Genomic DNA, 17,433 nt, shown 5'->3' with positions numbered 1-17,433 from the left:
CACACTTTTGGTCTCATAGATCCTTGTGGTCTTTTATAAGATGTTAATACAATTCTCTCTCTCTATATGTGTGTGTGTGTGTGTGTGTGTGCTGACTTGCTGCAGCCTTTTCTTCCCATCCCTCCTTTATCTAATAGGGACAGATTACAGGATTGGTAGTTACACCCGGTGGGCTCAAATTCTCGTCCTGTTATTCTTTCTGACCTAACGGTTAGGACGACATACTCTTTCCTCCAGCCATCACCATGGATTCATTCACATGCTAATTCTCTTTGGCATATGACAAAATCACTTGCTTGGTGGCGAAAGAATCTTCGCAATATATGGAGGAGTAAATTGCCTCTCAAGCAAAAGCTTTTCCTATGGCGTTATCTTACAGGTTCCTTATCTGTGGGGGTCACCCTTGCTAAACGAAGGATTGTATCTGCTTCTTGTCTTCGATGCATGGCCCCTTCTGAAACGGTTCCTCATTTGTTTTGGACGTGCTCCAGCACTAAGGCCTTCATCCGCAAAATTTCCATGTTACTTCGCCTTCGTTTCCCTAACTCTTTTTTTGGGAAACACTTTTGGCTTTTTGGCAGACTCCCTACAACCACGGTCCATTACTCTTTACTTTTGTACTGGGTCAGATATTGGGCTTTCTGGACCATATGGCAGGATCACAACATGAGATATTTTGGGAAACCGTTTTTGCAATCTTATCAGTATTTTAGAAGCTCCTTACGGCAATCTGTTTATGATGCTTGCCACCAAGGAGATCTTCATCAGTCATGCCTGGAAATAGTTTCTCTTTGCTTCTGATTTCCCGTTGAGGCTCTCCGTTTTGGAGACTCTCATGTAAATTTCATTGATAATATACTGTTCATGGATTTACCCAAAAAAAAAAAAAAGTGTGTGTGTTTACACACACATACTCGCCAACTCTCCCAACACACATCCTTTTTGCCTTATCAAATTCCATGTGAGCACTTTCAAAAGATTTGCCTTATCAATTAATTCAATGTGAGAACTTCCAAAAGATTTGATCTAAATTACTAAGCACTTGTCAGTGTACTTCTCATTGTTTGCGTTTGTTTGGTGATTCCAGGTTCAACAAAACTCCCATTATGTCCTTATGCCATAGCAAATGTAGCTCTTCTGAATCTTAAGAAGTTGAATGGCTCTCTACTTACAAGTTCCCTTTATCCATACTTTATGACTATTGCAGGTATCTTTCTTATTCTTTCATCAATTTAATGTCACACTATCTCATTTGTGTTGGCTAGGGCTCTCATCACAATGCTGATGGGAGATCTTTTCATGAAGTTGTTTTTATCTTGGAACTTTCACTATCAACATACATTGTGCAAGCGCGCACACGTGCGTGTACACTCTTTTTTTTTTAATTTTTGGGTAAAAATCAGTCCTCTATTACCAAGAAACAATATACATGGGGAGGATGTACTTCAAGGAGAAGTCATCCAAAGAAGAAAGCTAAAAACAGTAGAAGAAGACTTCAAATTGTGGGATGTCAGTAGCCTCCAGTTGTCGACAATCATGTAGAGACTGGTGAAGATTAGCACGAAAGAAAGCATAAGCATCCAGAGAAGGCTGCCGAAACATAGCATGGTTCCTAGCCTTCCAAATAGTCAAAAGTGCCCAATATCCATCCAAATGATGAAAGTGTCAAATCTAGCCATGCAAGATGGCAGAACACCAAAAATCCAGAAGGGCTTTCCTCCTTTGAACAAAGGAAAACGTCCTCGGAGGTTGTGGTCTTCGGTGTTTCCTCGGCCACTTGCAGTACAAGAACCACGGAAGGCATGCTTTTTGGCCTCTATTGGAGTTATCACTGTGGCAGATGTTGTCACATATGAGGGATTTGTGATGACTTTCCCACAACCCTGTTTGAAACACAACTTGGGTTTGCATCACAGGCAATGGATGCTTTCCAATCGAAAAGAATCCTCAGTCAACGCATCTCTACCATGGCAGCAAATAGAAGATAGAGCTAATTTCCAATCACGAAGAAGAGAAGTTGCATAAGGGCATCAAGGAATGTTTCTTTCAAATTTACTAAGCACTGCTTCCCAGTGAGAAATGTGCCAATTGCCATAAGCTTTAGTCTTGATAGAAGCCCACATGCCTGCAAGCATTATGACCCATGGTTGTTCAAGTTGAAAGAAAGTGGGAATCATGGTGGCCTTTCTTGCCAAGAGATGATAATGTCGATCAAGTATATTTAATCCACCATGCATTTTAGGAGTACAAACCAAAGATCATCTTAAAAGGCATAGCGCTCTCACACGATGCTTGGTTTTCCACAGCAATTCCAAGGAATCAAACATAAAATAATCAATATTAGCTCTACGCCAAATTAGCAACGACAAATAAAATTGCACATACGCCATAATGATTGATTGAACAATTCTGAGGTGCACATGTAAAGGCCATCCAAGGCTGTGGAATGATCAATCTGTAAACTCTTGCTACTGTGATTTGTAAGGAAAAGAATTTCACTGAAACAAGTGTCTCCACGTGCACGCGCGCACGCACACACACACAAACACACACACACATTTTTTTTTAATAGTGGAATCATAAGTATATTAGATTTACAAGATGACTATCCAAAGTAGATAGTCCTAAAGTACATCAACTGAAGATGTCAATATAAGACATATATACATCATGATCTATTTGGTCAAACTGCATGCAATCGAAGAAAGATTGATGCAGGGAATACCGAAAAAAAGAAAAAGCAGAGAAAACCGCATCAGCGAAAACTGCATGGTTGCGAACTTTCCATAGTGTCCATAAAGCCCAGTAGCGCACCCATGAGAAGAAAAGAGAGAACTCTGGTCTGGGCAAATGAAGACCAAATAGCCAGAAAAACTTTCCAAATATCATATTTGGAAATCTAGCCCGCAGAAGCTGGATGAGAGGAAGAAAAAACTGACGAGAAGAAGGACAGCTCCAAAAAATATGAATGACTGTCTCCCTGGAAGCAGAGCATCTATGGCAAGTGGATGAGGATATATGTCTGCGTGCCAGAAACTGTCCTGAGGGAATAACAGCCAAAAGAACGCGCCATAAAAAGAGCTGTTGTCGAAGAGGAAGCTTCGACTGCCAAAGATATCGCAATCGTCTTTTCCACCACCAAGATGACCGATGCATATGCCAGAAGAGATTTTCCCGTTCAGAAACCCAAGGCAATGGCAACAAATGTTTATACAGACCAGCAACTGTAATATCAGATCGCCTCAAGGGATGGCATGAAGAATCAAAAGAGGAGATAGTCCAATCCTGTAGGCGATCTCGAATTTCCAACAGTGGAATCGGCAAAAAAGGCTGAAGCATCTGAATTATATCACGCCAAAGACGACGATAATGAGGTCCCAAGCCATAATGTGCAGCAGCCTGTGGAAAAGAAAGAGGGGAGCCATCAGGATGGATGACATCTCCCACAGAGGTAACACCCTTTGAGTGGAGAAAATATGAACGCCGGGGTTCTTGCACCGCCAGGGGAACTGAAAATGCTTTGGACCAGTGGATGCTCTCAGCGCGGAGAGAGTTGCCTTGTAAGGAGCCGCGACCATTCCATTTTAAATTTGAAAGGACAAGCTTCCAATCAGCAAGTAAGCCAGAAATGAGAGGACAGCCCTTAATTTTGCCAGTAATGTAACCAAGAATAAAATCCCAATGAGTAGGTTGCCAAGGGCCAAAAGCCGAAGTCGTCAGATGAAGTAACAAATGACGGATCATCGCTGTCCAAGGCTGAGTGCCTTCGAGAAATTGAAGCATCAGTTTACCTCTGTGGGCAAGAATATACACCTGTAAATTAAGGATATTTAAGCCTCCATGCATTTTAGGGGTGCACAAACGATTTTCCGAAAGCAAACGTACACTCTTTTTCCCCTGCTTCGACCTCCAGAATATCTCAAAGATGGTGGACATAAATAATTTCAGCTCCCCCTTAGAAAATCTGATGAGAGGAAGGTAGAACTGAATATAGGCAACCAAGATGGATTGGAGAATCCGTAAACGAACATGCAATGGCCATGTTGAAATTTTCAGTATTCCATCTTTTTCTTGAGCTTTGCCAAGACCCAATCTGTTTGTTGACGCCTAGTGACTGACCATCCCAAAGGATATCCCAAATGCCGAATCAAATGAGTGGAGTGAACTATTTCTCCTGGCCATAGCAAATTATGCCACTGTTTTGAATGCAGAGGCAACAATTTAGATTTCTGAAAATTGATTTCTAGGCCAACCGCAAGGGCAAACAAAGAAAGAGCCTGCATCAAAGTAGAGAGATCCTGATGTGTGTTGCGAGGAAGAAAAAAAGAATCGTCAGCATATGCCTGAGCAACCAACTGACGTGTATTCTGAATGTCCAATCCATGAAGACTGCCAGTATCAACCAAATGATCTATATAAAGGAGCATGGGATGCGTCGCTATAGCATACAAAAGAGCACTTAAAGGGCATCCCTGCCTAACTGAACGATGCAAAGTCCATGATTCTGAGAGATCTCCTGACAATATACAAGCCGCCTGGCTATCAGCATAAAGCCAGTAAATGATATTCTGCATTTTTTCTCCAAATCCCAGAGCACGCATGGTTTCTTGAATGAAACCCCATTTAATAGTATCAAAAGCCTTAGCAATATCCACTTGCAATAATAAGACATCCTGCTGGGTGTATTTGGCATATTCAATGCCAATATAAGCATTTGCAATGTTATCTGTAATGTGCCTGCGAGGAATAAATCCATACTGTGCAGAATGGAGTCCATCATTCAAGCACCCTTAATGCGATTGACAACCATTTTACTGATAATCTTGTATATCACCGGCATAAGGGTGATTGGTCTCCAATCTGCCAAAGACTGACATAAGTGTTTTTTAGGCCACAGCTTCACTAATCCTTTTTTCTAGGAAGCTGGCATTTGCCTTGTCTCCCAGGCAATGTTTACCATACGCAGCAAAGGTAATTTGAGGGTGTCCCAATATGCAAGAAAAAATTCAACTGTAAGGCCATCCCATCCTGGAGCTTTCCATCGGCCACAAGACCTGATTGCATCAGACAGTTCTTGTTCAGAGAATTTTGTTTCTAGTTGTTGCGCCTGAGTAGCAGAAAGGATGGGGGATACATGCTGTAATAACCGATGACGTGCATCACACACTTCCATGGCGTGAGAATCGTCTTCACCAAATTGAGAGGAGAAATGGGTAACACAAGTCGCAGCCAATTGTGCTCGGGTGGAGGTCCACGTGTCATCTGAAATTAAAGTACGACATATAGATGCAGCTTGTTTCCTGGAATGTAAACTCTTGGAAATTTTTTTGGAAGAGCAGCCTTTGTCCAAAAGTGCCTGCTGTCGTGCCCGTATCTCCCATTTGACAAGCTTTCGGTGATCATTTACCTGAATACAGTGACGAGCTTGACATAAAGAAGTGGCTTCAGCCAAAGTTAGGGAGCGAAGTTGACTAAGCTCGATTAACGATTGGCATGTTTGCTTAGCATAAGCAACAGTTTGTCTCCAACCTTCCAGATACTGTTTACCATAATCACGGATGACTGATTGCATGCGAGCAATAAAAGCTGTCCATGCATAATCCAAGTCAATGAAAGATTGAGGAAAGAGTGGCTAACAGGCCTCAAGTATCAGTGCTTTGAATGCATCATGCTCCAAGTAACTATTATTGATGATAAGCAACCTTCGAAGTGGCAATCTGTCATCAGGCATGTCGTGCAGATGAACTCTGAGCCATAAGGGTACATGATCTGAATATGTAAATGTATAATCCACCCACAATTTGGTCGTGAGAGTATCATAATGAAACGGATCAAGCTGATACCATCGATCCAAGCGAGCTTTGTAAGTGGATTGTGCATTATGTTGGAAGGTATACCTAGGCATCAAGGGCTGAGATTCTTTCCAAAGATCAATCAGATTAAGCATTGCTACAAAATCTGCCCACGAAGACGTCTCAGTAGCAAGCATATGTGTACGACCGGATGTATTATCACGAGGTTGAGGGGCATTATTGAAATCTCCACATATGAATGCTTTCTGTCTCCAAGGGTACAATTTCATTTGTTGCCATATCTGTCCTCTAGCCTGAGAGAATTGAGGTGCATATATTGATGCAAATTCAAAGATTTCACCCTGAATAAAGCACTGCATAACCATCCATCTGCCTTGGAGGTCATTAAATGCCATGACTGGCTGTAAATGATGTTTCACAAGAAAAAGTACACCCGAAAAGGCATGGTGGCCTACATAAAAAATATCATAACCAGCATAATGGCCTTGCTGTCCAGCGTAGTGATGTTGATTGTGTTCTTGAAGAGCAACGATATCTGGTTTCATACGCTTCAAATATGCCCAAACCATCTTCCACTTTTTAGGGTCACACAAACCCTGTACATTGAGAGTCAAAACTGTGATATATGACATCATATTTATAGTGTATGTACAGTATGAACAAAAAAGTAGCTCAAGCTTGCATTTCCTCCACAGGGTCTGCACCCCGATCAGGAGGAGGAATATCTATGAGACGGGTGGCTAGCAAGCTAGTAGCCTCTTCTTCGGGAAACAGAGTACGACCTGCAGTTACAGTAGCCCAGGTGATGCCAATTCCAGAATTTTCTTCTGGGGTATGCCCACTAGAGGAGGCTTCATTCCAAGTTCTAGAAGGCAAAGGACGCCTGGGGATAATTGTCCTGCGTGGTGGCTGAGATGTTTCTTGAAGTGTCTTTTCTTTTCCTTTTGGTGAAGAAGTAGAGGGATTAGCCACAGCTACATTCATATTAGAAGAGACTGGCATTTTGCTTTTTTCTTGAGGCATAACAGGAGTCTTTACACTTTTGTTTTTAACCCCTGAAGGACCAGGAGTGTCCTTATTTTGCATTGGGATGGGCAAGGCATCAGGCGGCATCTTATGGAGGACCAAAGGACATTGAGATGTCATATGTCCAAACTTTTTGCACTCAAAGCATGCGCCTGCAAAAAGACCCCATTTGAGTCTGAAAAAAGCACTCCCCATGGAAACATTATTTATGGTAACAACATAAGATTCCGGAGTGGGCTGATCCGTGTCCCATAAAATACAGAATCGATTTGAGTTGCCATTTGGTCTAGGAGGGCATGCAACCTTTCCTAGAGATGCTGCAATTTTAGGTAACAAGGAGGCCAAACATTGGGGGAAGTCCACCACTTCTACCCAAACAGGACAGCGATGCTTAATCAAAGCCTGATAGTCTCTGGTGGGGGACCATGGCAATACATGAACCATCTGTTGTCCATAGAAGAGAGGGGAGTGCTCTAAAAGCGTTTGCTTATGGTGCTCATCCACCATAATGACCTCAAAGAAACCTCTTGCCACATAGTGGACTTTGCGAACAAAACAACCACCCAATGTCCGTGTCAACCAATTCCCGACATCAGCAGCAACAGGCATCCTGCTTGGAAAAAAAATAATCACAGTATGCTTTGCATATTCTCGAATGGGATCTATGATTTCATCCACATCCACTGCAAGTCCCACCATAGGAACATGATCTTTCCAATTCTTGCGTGTATCCTGAAATCCTTCATGCATTACCTCATAGATCAGCCCAGCCTCGGGCGTTTCATGCACAGGGTCATCCTGACCTACAGCCTGCTTTTGTTTTTTGTGAGCATAATATTTTGTAGGAGAAGCCATGATGAGATAATAGGCACTAGGTAAAGTCGGTGCAGAAGGGCGATATCAGGACAGCTGGACAGAGAATCGAGGGCGCTGCAGAGGCACCAGCGAACAGTCGCAGTGGACCCACGAGCAGGGACGGGCACTCCAGAAGCAGAATCCGGCGACCAAAATGCAGAACTGGGCGATTGGGATAATGGCGAGGCAGTCTGCTGAGCAATTTCGGTGACGAATTGAAGCTGCGAGGGAACCAGGTGCTCACGGGAGCAGCAAACGATGGAGTCGAGTCGAGGCTGATGGACCACGCAGGGTCTCTCTCTCACAGTATACACACACCCACGCACGCGCACGCGCACACACGCACACACACACACACACACACACACGAGCGCACAAAGGAGAAAGGCTGCATGTGTACACACACACACACACACACACTTTTTTTTTTTTTTGTAAAGCTCAATGTCATTAATTACAAGTGGGAAACCTCAAAACGAGGAAAACCCACCAAAAAGATCACACTTTTCATTTACAAGTGGGAAACCTGTAAGCGAGGAAAACCCAAAAAAAAGAAAAGTAACTATAGGCTCCACCACCTAGAAGCAATCAAAGTAAATCCTATAAGCATCAAGAGTGATGTCCCCAGCATCATAAGCAAAATGAAGCGCGTTACCAAGCGAGAACTTGAAGTAATGGAAGGGAACAATGTCATTGGCTTGGAACATGAGGTTGTTCCGAACATGCCATATGGTCCAAAAGACCCAGAATCGGACCCAGCTGAAAAATACTGCAAACTGAGACTGCGATGCTTGTAACACCCCAAAAAGCCAAAAGCATCTGTGAAAAATGCCCGAAGGGAAACGAAGGCGAAGAGCAGTCGAGACCTGGCGAATGAACGATCTGGAGCATACACAACCCCATAGTAAATGTGGGACAGTCTCCTCAGTAGCTTTACATCGGACACAACGCGAAGGCGCAATATGACGTGCATGTAACAAGCTACCAACAGGAAGAGCACCAACCAAACAGCGCCACAAGAACAGGCGTTCTTTAAGAGGCAGATGACTTTTCCAAATGCGAAACAATGTACGTTTCCACCACATTGAAGATTTGGAGAGAGACCATAGCTGATTACCATGTCTGACTATCCATGCATCCGATTGCAAGAGGGCATAAACTGTCCCAGCTGAAATACATTCCATAGCAGTGGTTCCAAGATTCCAATCAGATAGACGGGAATCCACATTCAGGCGAGGTAAAGGAGAAATATCAGCAATCATCCGCTGAATTTCTGTCCAAAGATGAGAATAATGGGATCCCAATTGAAAACGATCCGCCGCAACAGAGAAAGAAAGAACCTGACCTGTGTCATCCACCACCTGATGTATCTGACAAATTCCTTTTTGAGATAGAAAATATGCCTGACGAGGTGAACGGTCAACCAAAGTGGAAGAAAATACACGACTCCAATGCAAACTCTCTAGCCGCAGGGAATTGCCCATCAAAGATCGGGAACCATGCCATATCATATGTGAAGTAACTTCCTTCCAATCAATAATGAGAGAAGAAGTGAAAGGACATCCCGGAATGTGTCCTTCAAGTTTTCCACATATAAGATCCCAGTATGTGGGTTGCCAATGACCATAGAATGGCGTGACAATATGCCGACACAAATGGGACACCATGAGAGTCCAGGGTTGCTGCTGATCCAACAAAACCGGCAAAAGCATAGCTTTCCTAGCCAAAACATGACGTCTCAAATCCAAAATATTCAGGCCTCCAAGACGCTTAGGAGAGCATAACTTGTCCATGGATAACAATCTGAGGCCCTTTCCACGAGATGAAGTGCGCCAGAAATGCGCCAATATACTTGACATAAGGGACTTCAAGCGGGATTGAGACCAATATAGCAAAGGTAGATAAAACTGCACATAAGCTACAAGAATGCATTGCACAATTCTCAAACGCACATGAAGCGGCCAAGTGGACAACTTCCAATAATGCAACTTGGAGTGCAAGCGCTCGGCTACCCAATCCAATTTCCGTGTAGCCGATACAGTCCAACCCAGCGGATAACCCAAATGACGAACTATAATGTTCGGAGGAACAAGTTCGCCTGGCCAAAGCAGCTTATGCCAATCACACTCAGTCAGAGCCAATAGTTTGGATTTACGAAAATTCACTTTGAGGCCTGCTGCCAATCCAAACAAATGAAGAGTGTGCATAATTTGTTCCACATCATCTTGGTGATTGCGAGGCATAAAGAGAGAATCATCTGCATAAGCTTGCGCAATAAAATGTTTCCCAGAGGGTAATTTCAAGCCCTGCAATCTTCCAGACGAAGTCAAAGATTCCAAATACATAAGCAGGGGATGAGTAGCAATCGCATAAAGCAAAGCACTGAGAGGACAACCTTGCCTTACTGAACGTCCCAAATGCCAAGGATCTGTGAGAAAACCATCCAACAAACCGGCAGAGGTACTGTCAGCATACAAGAAATAAACCAGAGAGGATAGCTTAGGCCCAAATCCCAGCCGAAGCATGGTATCTGCAATGTAATCCCAAAGAACAGTGTCAAATGCCTTTTCAATGTCAACCTGCATGACCAATACATCTTGTCGAGTGTATTTCGCATACTCCATGCCAATGATGACATTTGCTAAATTATCAGTAATTTGCCTTCGTGGAATGAAGCCATACTGAGATGGATGCAAACCATCATGCAGAAACCCTTTAAGTCTATTGACAAGCATTTTAGCAAGCAATTTATAAACCACAGGCATGAGTGTAATCGGCCTCCATTGCGAGAACTCTTCACAAAGTGCTTGCTTTGGAATCAACTTGAGCAAGCCTTCTTTCCAAGATGAAGGCAAAACCTGTTGCTCCCATGCCCTGTTTATCATTAACAATAGTGGCTGATCCACGTATTGCCAAAACGACAAGAAAAATTCTACAGTAAGGCCATCCCAACCGGGAGATTTCCAACGACCCAAATCACACAAACTGGCATACAATTCTGTCTCTGTGAAGGCGGCTTCCAAAAGTTGAGCCTGCTGCGCCGATAAAATCGGTGCAACTCGAGATAAAAACAACCGACGAGCCTCTCGACCTTCCTGCGTGAGAGAAGAGGCCTCAAAAATCTTGCCATAATGAGATTCCATGGCCCGTGCAAGCTCCACACGAGAGGTAGTCCAATCACCAGTCGGGAGTTTAATCCTCTTAATAGTTTGAGACTGCCTAGAAAGATGTAAATGACGAAAGAATTGTTTAGAAGTGCATCCTTTATCCGCTATAGCTTTTTGGCGAGCTCTAGTCTGCCACTTTGTCAATTTTCTCTCATCATTACGATGCAACAAAGCACGAGCAGAAAGCAACTCTGTCATCTGGGTTTCAGTAAGGGATGAAGTGTTAGCCAGATGCATCAAACTTTGACAAGTGCCTTTGGCCTGTTGAACTTGCTCTCTGAAATGCGATAAATAGTGTCTGCCATAATCCTGGATCACACATTGAATCCGCATAACAAAACGAAACCATGCTGTGTCCATATCAACATGCATTTGAGAGATCAATGGCGAAATAATATCCACAATCAGATTGCGGAAAACCTCATGCTTAAGATAAGCATTATTGACATGGAGGAGTCTCTTTCTAGTTAATGAATCATTGGCAGAACAAGAGCCGAATTGTATTTTCAAGCATATCGGAGCATGATCCGAGAGACACAAGGAGTAATCAATCCACATATCACATACAAAATCATCATACTGTTGCATGTGAAAGAGATACCATCGGTCCAGACGAGCACGATACATTGATCGAGCGTTATGCTGAAATGTGAATCCTGGATCATTGGCTTGCAACAGAGGCCACAAATCCAAGGCATTACATGTGTGCTGAAAGAGATCCCAAGCTTGTCGTTCCACATGAAGCATGTGAGAATGTCCAGTAGTATTATCCACATGATTTGGAGCATTATTAAAATCGCCACAAAGGAATGCATTAGAACGCCAACAATAAGAGGAGATGGCATGCCACAAACGAGCCCTGTCAGTAGAGGCTGTGTATGCATACACCCCACCAAACTCAAAAACTTCCCCGTTGATAATACATTGAACGACCATCCATCTGCCAGCTGGATCATTGAATACCAACATGGGAAATAATTCATGACGAACAAGCATCAGCACTCCAGAGTATCCAGCGGATCCTGCATAAGCTATCCAATATCCTGCAAAATAGGAAGTTTGCCCGGCAAAATTATGCTGATTATGCTCTTGAAGAACAACAATATCTGCTTTGCAAGTATGTACATAGTGCCAGATTAGCCTCCATTTATCCTGATTGCATAATCCGCGCACATTATATGAAAAGCACTGTATAGAACTATGCATCTTAAATGGTATATACAGTGGGCGAGAAAACCAACAGAAAGCTTAAGAACTCGTGCCCATGGGCACATCCGCATCTGTCGCAGAAACATCAGCTGCCAAATCAAAACTCGAATGTGGAGGAAACAAGCGATGGCCTTCCGACGTTGAAGCGGTGCCCCCTGTAACTACTTCCTTATAGGATCGAACAACTTTATCCCAGGCCTGAGCTAGGGAAGAGTTATCATTACAAGGCAGTTTTTGCTGAGCAACATTCTTCAAGGGGGGCACATAATTGCGAGAAGATGGTAAAGTACGTGCTTTGACAGTTTTCTTGGGTACTATCCACGCCTGAGTAGCAGGAAGCTTCTCTTTGCCCTTGTCTTTGATATTCGGGGAAGCAGGAACACTTGGCATTTGAGACTGCTTCCCTTTACCTTTATTGAGTCCAGTTGTTGATGTGGATGCAGAAGCACCTTTAGATTGTGCCTCAGGGGAAGATTTCACTGGAGGAGGAGTCTGAGGGGTAGGGACAGCCGAAGGAGGGGGTTGTAGATTTGGTTCAGAACATTCAGATTGCATATGACCAAATTTGCCACAGCGAAAACAGGAATTGGCAAATTTCCCCCATTTAAGCTTGAATGGTCGCTTTCCGACCACTGTGTCCCCAGAATCAACGGTAATGCCCATAGGAGCAGGAAGATCAGTGTCCCATAGAATACAAAAACGATTTGTATTGGCATCCAACTTGGGGGGGCAAATCACTTTGCCCAATTGAGCAGCCAACAAAGGAAGAAAATGACGCCAAGTACGAGGAAAATCCACCACTTCAACCCAAACCGGGCACTTATGTCGAATAAGGCTCTGATAATCTTTAGTAAGAGCCCAGGGAAGAACATGAGTCATTTGCGTATTGAAGAAGAGGGGAGACATTTCCAACAAAGCATCTCTAGCTTCCATGTCTGCTAACAATACCTCATAGAATCCTCTTGCTCCAAAATAAACACCCCGGACTGCTTGACGCTTAAGCAAGAAATCAACCCATTGTCCCACATCCTGTGCACTAGGCATCTTGCCCGGGAAAAAGAGAATCACTGCATTCAATGCATACTGTGCAACCGGATCCATGAGCTCCTGCACCGGAATACGCACTTCTGTGACTGGAGGAGGTCCTTCCCAAGCACATCTTGCTTCTTCGAAATCCTCATGCAGGCATTCCTTAATCAAAGACATGGCATCCAAATTCGAGGTGTTCATTGCTTTCCGACGCTTGTAAATGGCCAGCTCAGGCGATTCCATTATGCACATAGGCGACTAATTAACCTTCTGTTAGAGGCAAGGCGGGGGAGGCCAGCCGGCAGCAAGAACATTCAACGGCAGCAGGTTTAGGCGATGGTCAACAGGCGAGTAAAGATCCGAAACAGGTAAGTCGCAGCAGGCGATCAGAGTCGAGCAGCGACGCCACACACGTATGTAACACACACCACTGACACACACACACACACACAGCTGTACACAGGCTGCAGCTCGCGGAATAGAAGTGTAGTAGGAGGCGCAGCGATGAAGAGAGGAGAAAGCAGGGTGGTAGGCGGGAAGAAGAAGAACCTACACACACAAAGGGGACCCCCAGGAGATAGCGGGGAGGGCTGCTGCAGGCTTGAGGCGAGGGCGAAACGAAGCTACAAGCCCTAGAGGACAGTCGCAGCGGCAGCAGGGAGCACACACCTATACACACACATACACACACACACACCGTCACACACCACACCACACACACACACACACACACAAATCTGTACCAATGCATCACACACACACACACACACACACACTCATACACTCATACATACAACTTCACAATTATTGGTACAATCCGTTTAAGCCTGGCATGTTGTTATTTTTCTCTACAGAAAATACAAATATTGACTCTCAGCTCTATGTGACGCGGATGCTGGTAGACCGTTTACCACAGCGACATTATATACTCTTAAAAGATATGGCTTTAGTGTTGTTTAAGCAATCATCTTTAGGTAACAACTGGGCGCATGTTCTGAAGCTAGGCTCATTGCTTGGACCTTTCTTTGTGAAAGAGAAGACGTATTTTACTGTTTTACACAGGTAAAGCTATAGCCTATTGGTGGATATATCCTATTTAAAAGTTCATTAAATAGTTCAATAGAAAGGTGTCTAGTATTGTTCATGACTTTCACCCCCTAGTTTTACTTGTGCCAGACACTTAACGATTGTGGAAGCTGCAACTCGACTCATAATTTTATTTGTGAAACAATGGAACTATTTATTTCATAATGGTCGGCCATCATCTATGTTTCTTGGTCTTCAAGAAGTCGCACAAAATAAGCAAAGGGCTACCTTGAAAGGTAAATGTTTCTATCTACAGAGAATAAGATATGAGATCAAATCCTTTTGCGTAACACTTGCTTATGTGCAATGCGTGTGTACGTGTGTGGGTAATCTACTACATCCCCTTTTTATTGTGTATGGTGCACCCATTTACTATGCATGGCCACATCAAAAAGATCAATGGAATGTGCGTACAATAATCAGGTCCAGAGTCAAGAAGTGTACATAGCTTTTCTGTGAAGATTGCCAATGGTCTGTCAGATCAAGCTGGTTTCACAAATACTACTATGATCAGAAGCTATAAACCCTGGGTGGATTCCTTTCCGCAGAGAAAGAGACACATGAGGATAAGACAGAAAGTTTCTAAAAATAGGAAGAGTTCTAAAATTAGCAGATCACGTTGCGGGAAATATAGATCAGCAGCATGGAGACAGCATGTAGATGTCAAAAGGGATTCAACTTCACAGAGGGAGAAGAGTTCCAACAGATTTCTTTTATCTGATTTGAGTTCTCTTCCTGAAGGTAGAGTGCTCTCAACCCATAATTACTTAAAGGTGAAGGTGACGAGGGATCACAAGCCAGTCAGGAGAGTTACCTCATGTTGGATTGACATGGAAAGTACGATTTTTGGCCCTTTGGAACACAATGGTGTGAATGCAGGTGTTAAGAATCTTTTCTTGGACGGGAACAAAGGCAAAAATTTGAATAAAAAACATAAGAAATGTTTAACAAATATGTTAAAAAAAAGGTCTCGCAAAAATATGCCTAACTCAAAAAACATAAGCATGCATGTACCCAAAGGAGGTCAGGTATCCAAAACAAGAGAAGTTTGTGGAAATCTGGATGAGGAGCTTTGTGCTTGTATGGACGCACAGAATGGATCTGTAGAAACGTGCCAAAACACCAAGTGTTCACTGAAATTGAGAGACAAAAGGGAATGCGGCGGCGTAGCCATACCAACAAGTATTGAGTCAGGACTTGTGCATGCAATGCAGCTTGCTACTATATGTGCTGAAAAATCTCCAGAGCAACCTTTCTTGCCAAATGCCACCTCGCCTTGTTTGGATGTTATGGATTACCCTGTATCTTCTTCCACATCTCTGCAGCGGCCTCCATCATGCCCAAAGCCACAACCATCACCAGCACTGCCGCCACCGCCACCAACACACCCCCCCCCTCCACCTCCACCTCCACCTGCACCTCCACCTCCAAATTCATTGTTACTGCAAAGTACGTCACATGTTACCTTGCTATCTGCCAATTCTGCTCCTGTTTGTCCACTACCACCACGGTCTCTTCCCCAGTCTCTGCCTTTGCCTCCACTATCACATTCACCATTATTACATAGTAAGTCTCCTGTTAGCTTACCACCTAGGCCTTCTTCTCCTATTTGTCCACCATCACCACCACCACCACCTCCTCCTCCTCTGCCAAAAGCACATGCAAAGTCACCACCTCCACCACCACCACCACTCCCTTGCTCACCCCTAAAGAAACTTACTGAGTCCCATTTGCAGCAGTCAGATCTCAATCTGCACAAGTATTGGACAAGCTCATCAGATGTAAAAAAGCCCAAAATGAAGCAGCTGATTTGGAACAAGATAACTGGACCAATGACAGAGAGAACCGTATGGAAATACACTGCTATGGAGTCAGTCAACATTATGGATTTGAAACAACTTGAATCTTTATTTGCTGCAAACCCTTCACGGTCTTGTGGACAAGTTGGGAAGGTAGGTGGTGAGAGTTTTATTATTAAAATTAATTTTCTGTGTAATAACATAATATAAAATTCATATCTATGTTATATCAGATGGGATTCCATCCCTCTGCATCTGTGTTGCCTTGCCGGATTCAGTGCCACATGTTATATCTATCCCATGCCTCCGGGGAGACCCCATCCTTCACCAAGTGGAGTATTCAAGCCTTCTAGGCCAATGTTTCATTTATAGGCAGATGGGCCATCTAGCCAGAGCTTGCCCCTCGATGTCAGTCCAGGAGAACGCCTCCAGTGTTCCCCCCTTCCCCCCCCCCCCCCCCCCCCCCCCCCCCCCCCCCCGATCCTCACCAAGGGATACAGTGAGAGGAAGATTCTGAGGTAGCAGAGCACCAGGTCCTGATCGTGGATGACACACAGCTGCCGGAGAGTGGCGGATGGTTGGGCCCGCGCTTGGGCCGTCAGCTGACCACCACGGCTGAGCATTGTCGTCGTGCGTGCCAGGCTGGCCAAGCACAGGAGGATTCGGTTCTGTGGAGAATGGAAATAAGGCCATTTTTTCCAACCCAAAAGGGGAGAACAGCACTAGAAGGGGAGAACGGCACTAGTGCTATTCTCCTTAACCCAAATGGGAGAATGGCACTACTATCATTCTCCATAACCCAAGGGGGAGAATGGCACTACTGCCACTCTCCAAAACTCCATAGTCCCTATGAATAAAGGTCTCCAACCAAAAGGGGATAATAGCATGAGAATGGCACTAGTGCCATTGTTAGAGAACCGTTATGAGCATTTATTGTAGCACCCACTTATTGGCGATGGGCCTCCTCGAGTCGCTAAGCGTCCCCCTCCGGCCCCTCCAGTTTGGTGGCCGATTCCCCGCCGAGATCCCTCCTCAGATTCTCAGTGCCTAGTGGGGCCGGTAGACCATTTCTCTGAGCCGATGGAGATGACCATTGCCGCCTCTCTATTCAAGTATGTGTGGTTTTTCACCACTTCAGACCCTCTACACCAGAGAATAGCGTGATGATCTTCTCTTTCCCATTTGGGGACGGAGTGGGATTTAGAGTCAGTGACTATTGCTATCCAGTGTTAGGCAGTTGAGTTCTCCCATCATCTTCACGACCTTCACATCACCGACAGTGTCACCCATCTTTGGCCATTGGCTAGGATGGAGCTTGGAGGCTCAAGCTACAGAGACTAGGACGGGGAGATGGTGGCCTCCAACTTGGAGGTGTTGCTTTTTGTGTTCATGCATACTTCTGTCGTAGTACCTCTTCCCCCTTCTTAACAAGTACCTCCATTGTGATTG

At 44.3% G+C, this 17,433-nt stretch overlaps 2 protein-coding genes across 9 annotated transcripts in view; one reads left to right on the top strand and one right to left on the bottom strand.

The window, feature by feature from the left end:
- Positions 1–17,433, top strand: part of LOC147623091 (uncharacterized) — a 100,859-nt gene that overhangs the window by 45,217 nt on the left and 38,209 nt on the right. For 6 of the 8 annotated variants that reach the window (XM_086821151.1, XM_086821153.1, XM_086821155.1 and 3 more), the window contains 4 exons: positions 1,088–1,207; positions 13,954–14,161; positions 14,276–14,421; positions 14,609–16,137. In XM_086821151.1, the coding sequence (XP_086677277.1) occupies positions 1,088–1,207; positions 13,954–14,161; positions 14,276–14,421; positions 14,609–16,137 (2,003 nt within the window). The remainder of the gene's footprint in view (positions 1–1,087; positions 1,208–13,953; positions 14,162–14,275; positions 14,422–14,608; positions 16,138–17,433) is intronic. The other 2 variants (XM_086821157.1, XM_086821158.1) reach the window with 1 other exon arrangement.
- On the bottom strand, positions 12,094–13,342 carry LOC147623092 (uncharacterized). Its single transcript, XM_086821149.1, has one exon. The coding sequence runs from the start codon at positions 13,340–13,342 to the stop codon at positions 12,110–12,112; it is 1,233 nt and encodes a 410-aa protein (XP_086677275.1). The 3' UTR covers positions 12,094–12,109.

This window comes from Cibotium barometz, chromosome 27 (assembly GCF_041138505.1).
Source record: "Cibotium barometz isolate CiBa-2024 chromosome 27, ASM4113850v1, whole genome shotgun sequence".
In the NCBI taxonomy this organism is placed as follows: domain Eukaryota; kingdom Viridiplantae; phylum Streptophyta; class Polypodiopsida; order Cyatheales; family Cibotiaceae; genus Cibotium; species Cibotium barometz.
This window is presented reverse-complemented; position numbering and strand designations above follow the sequence as displayed.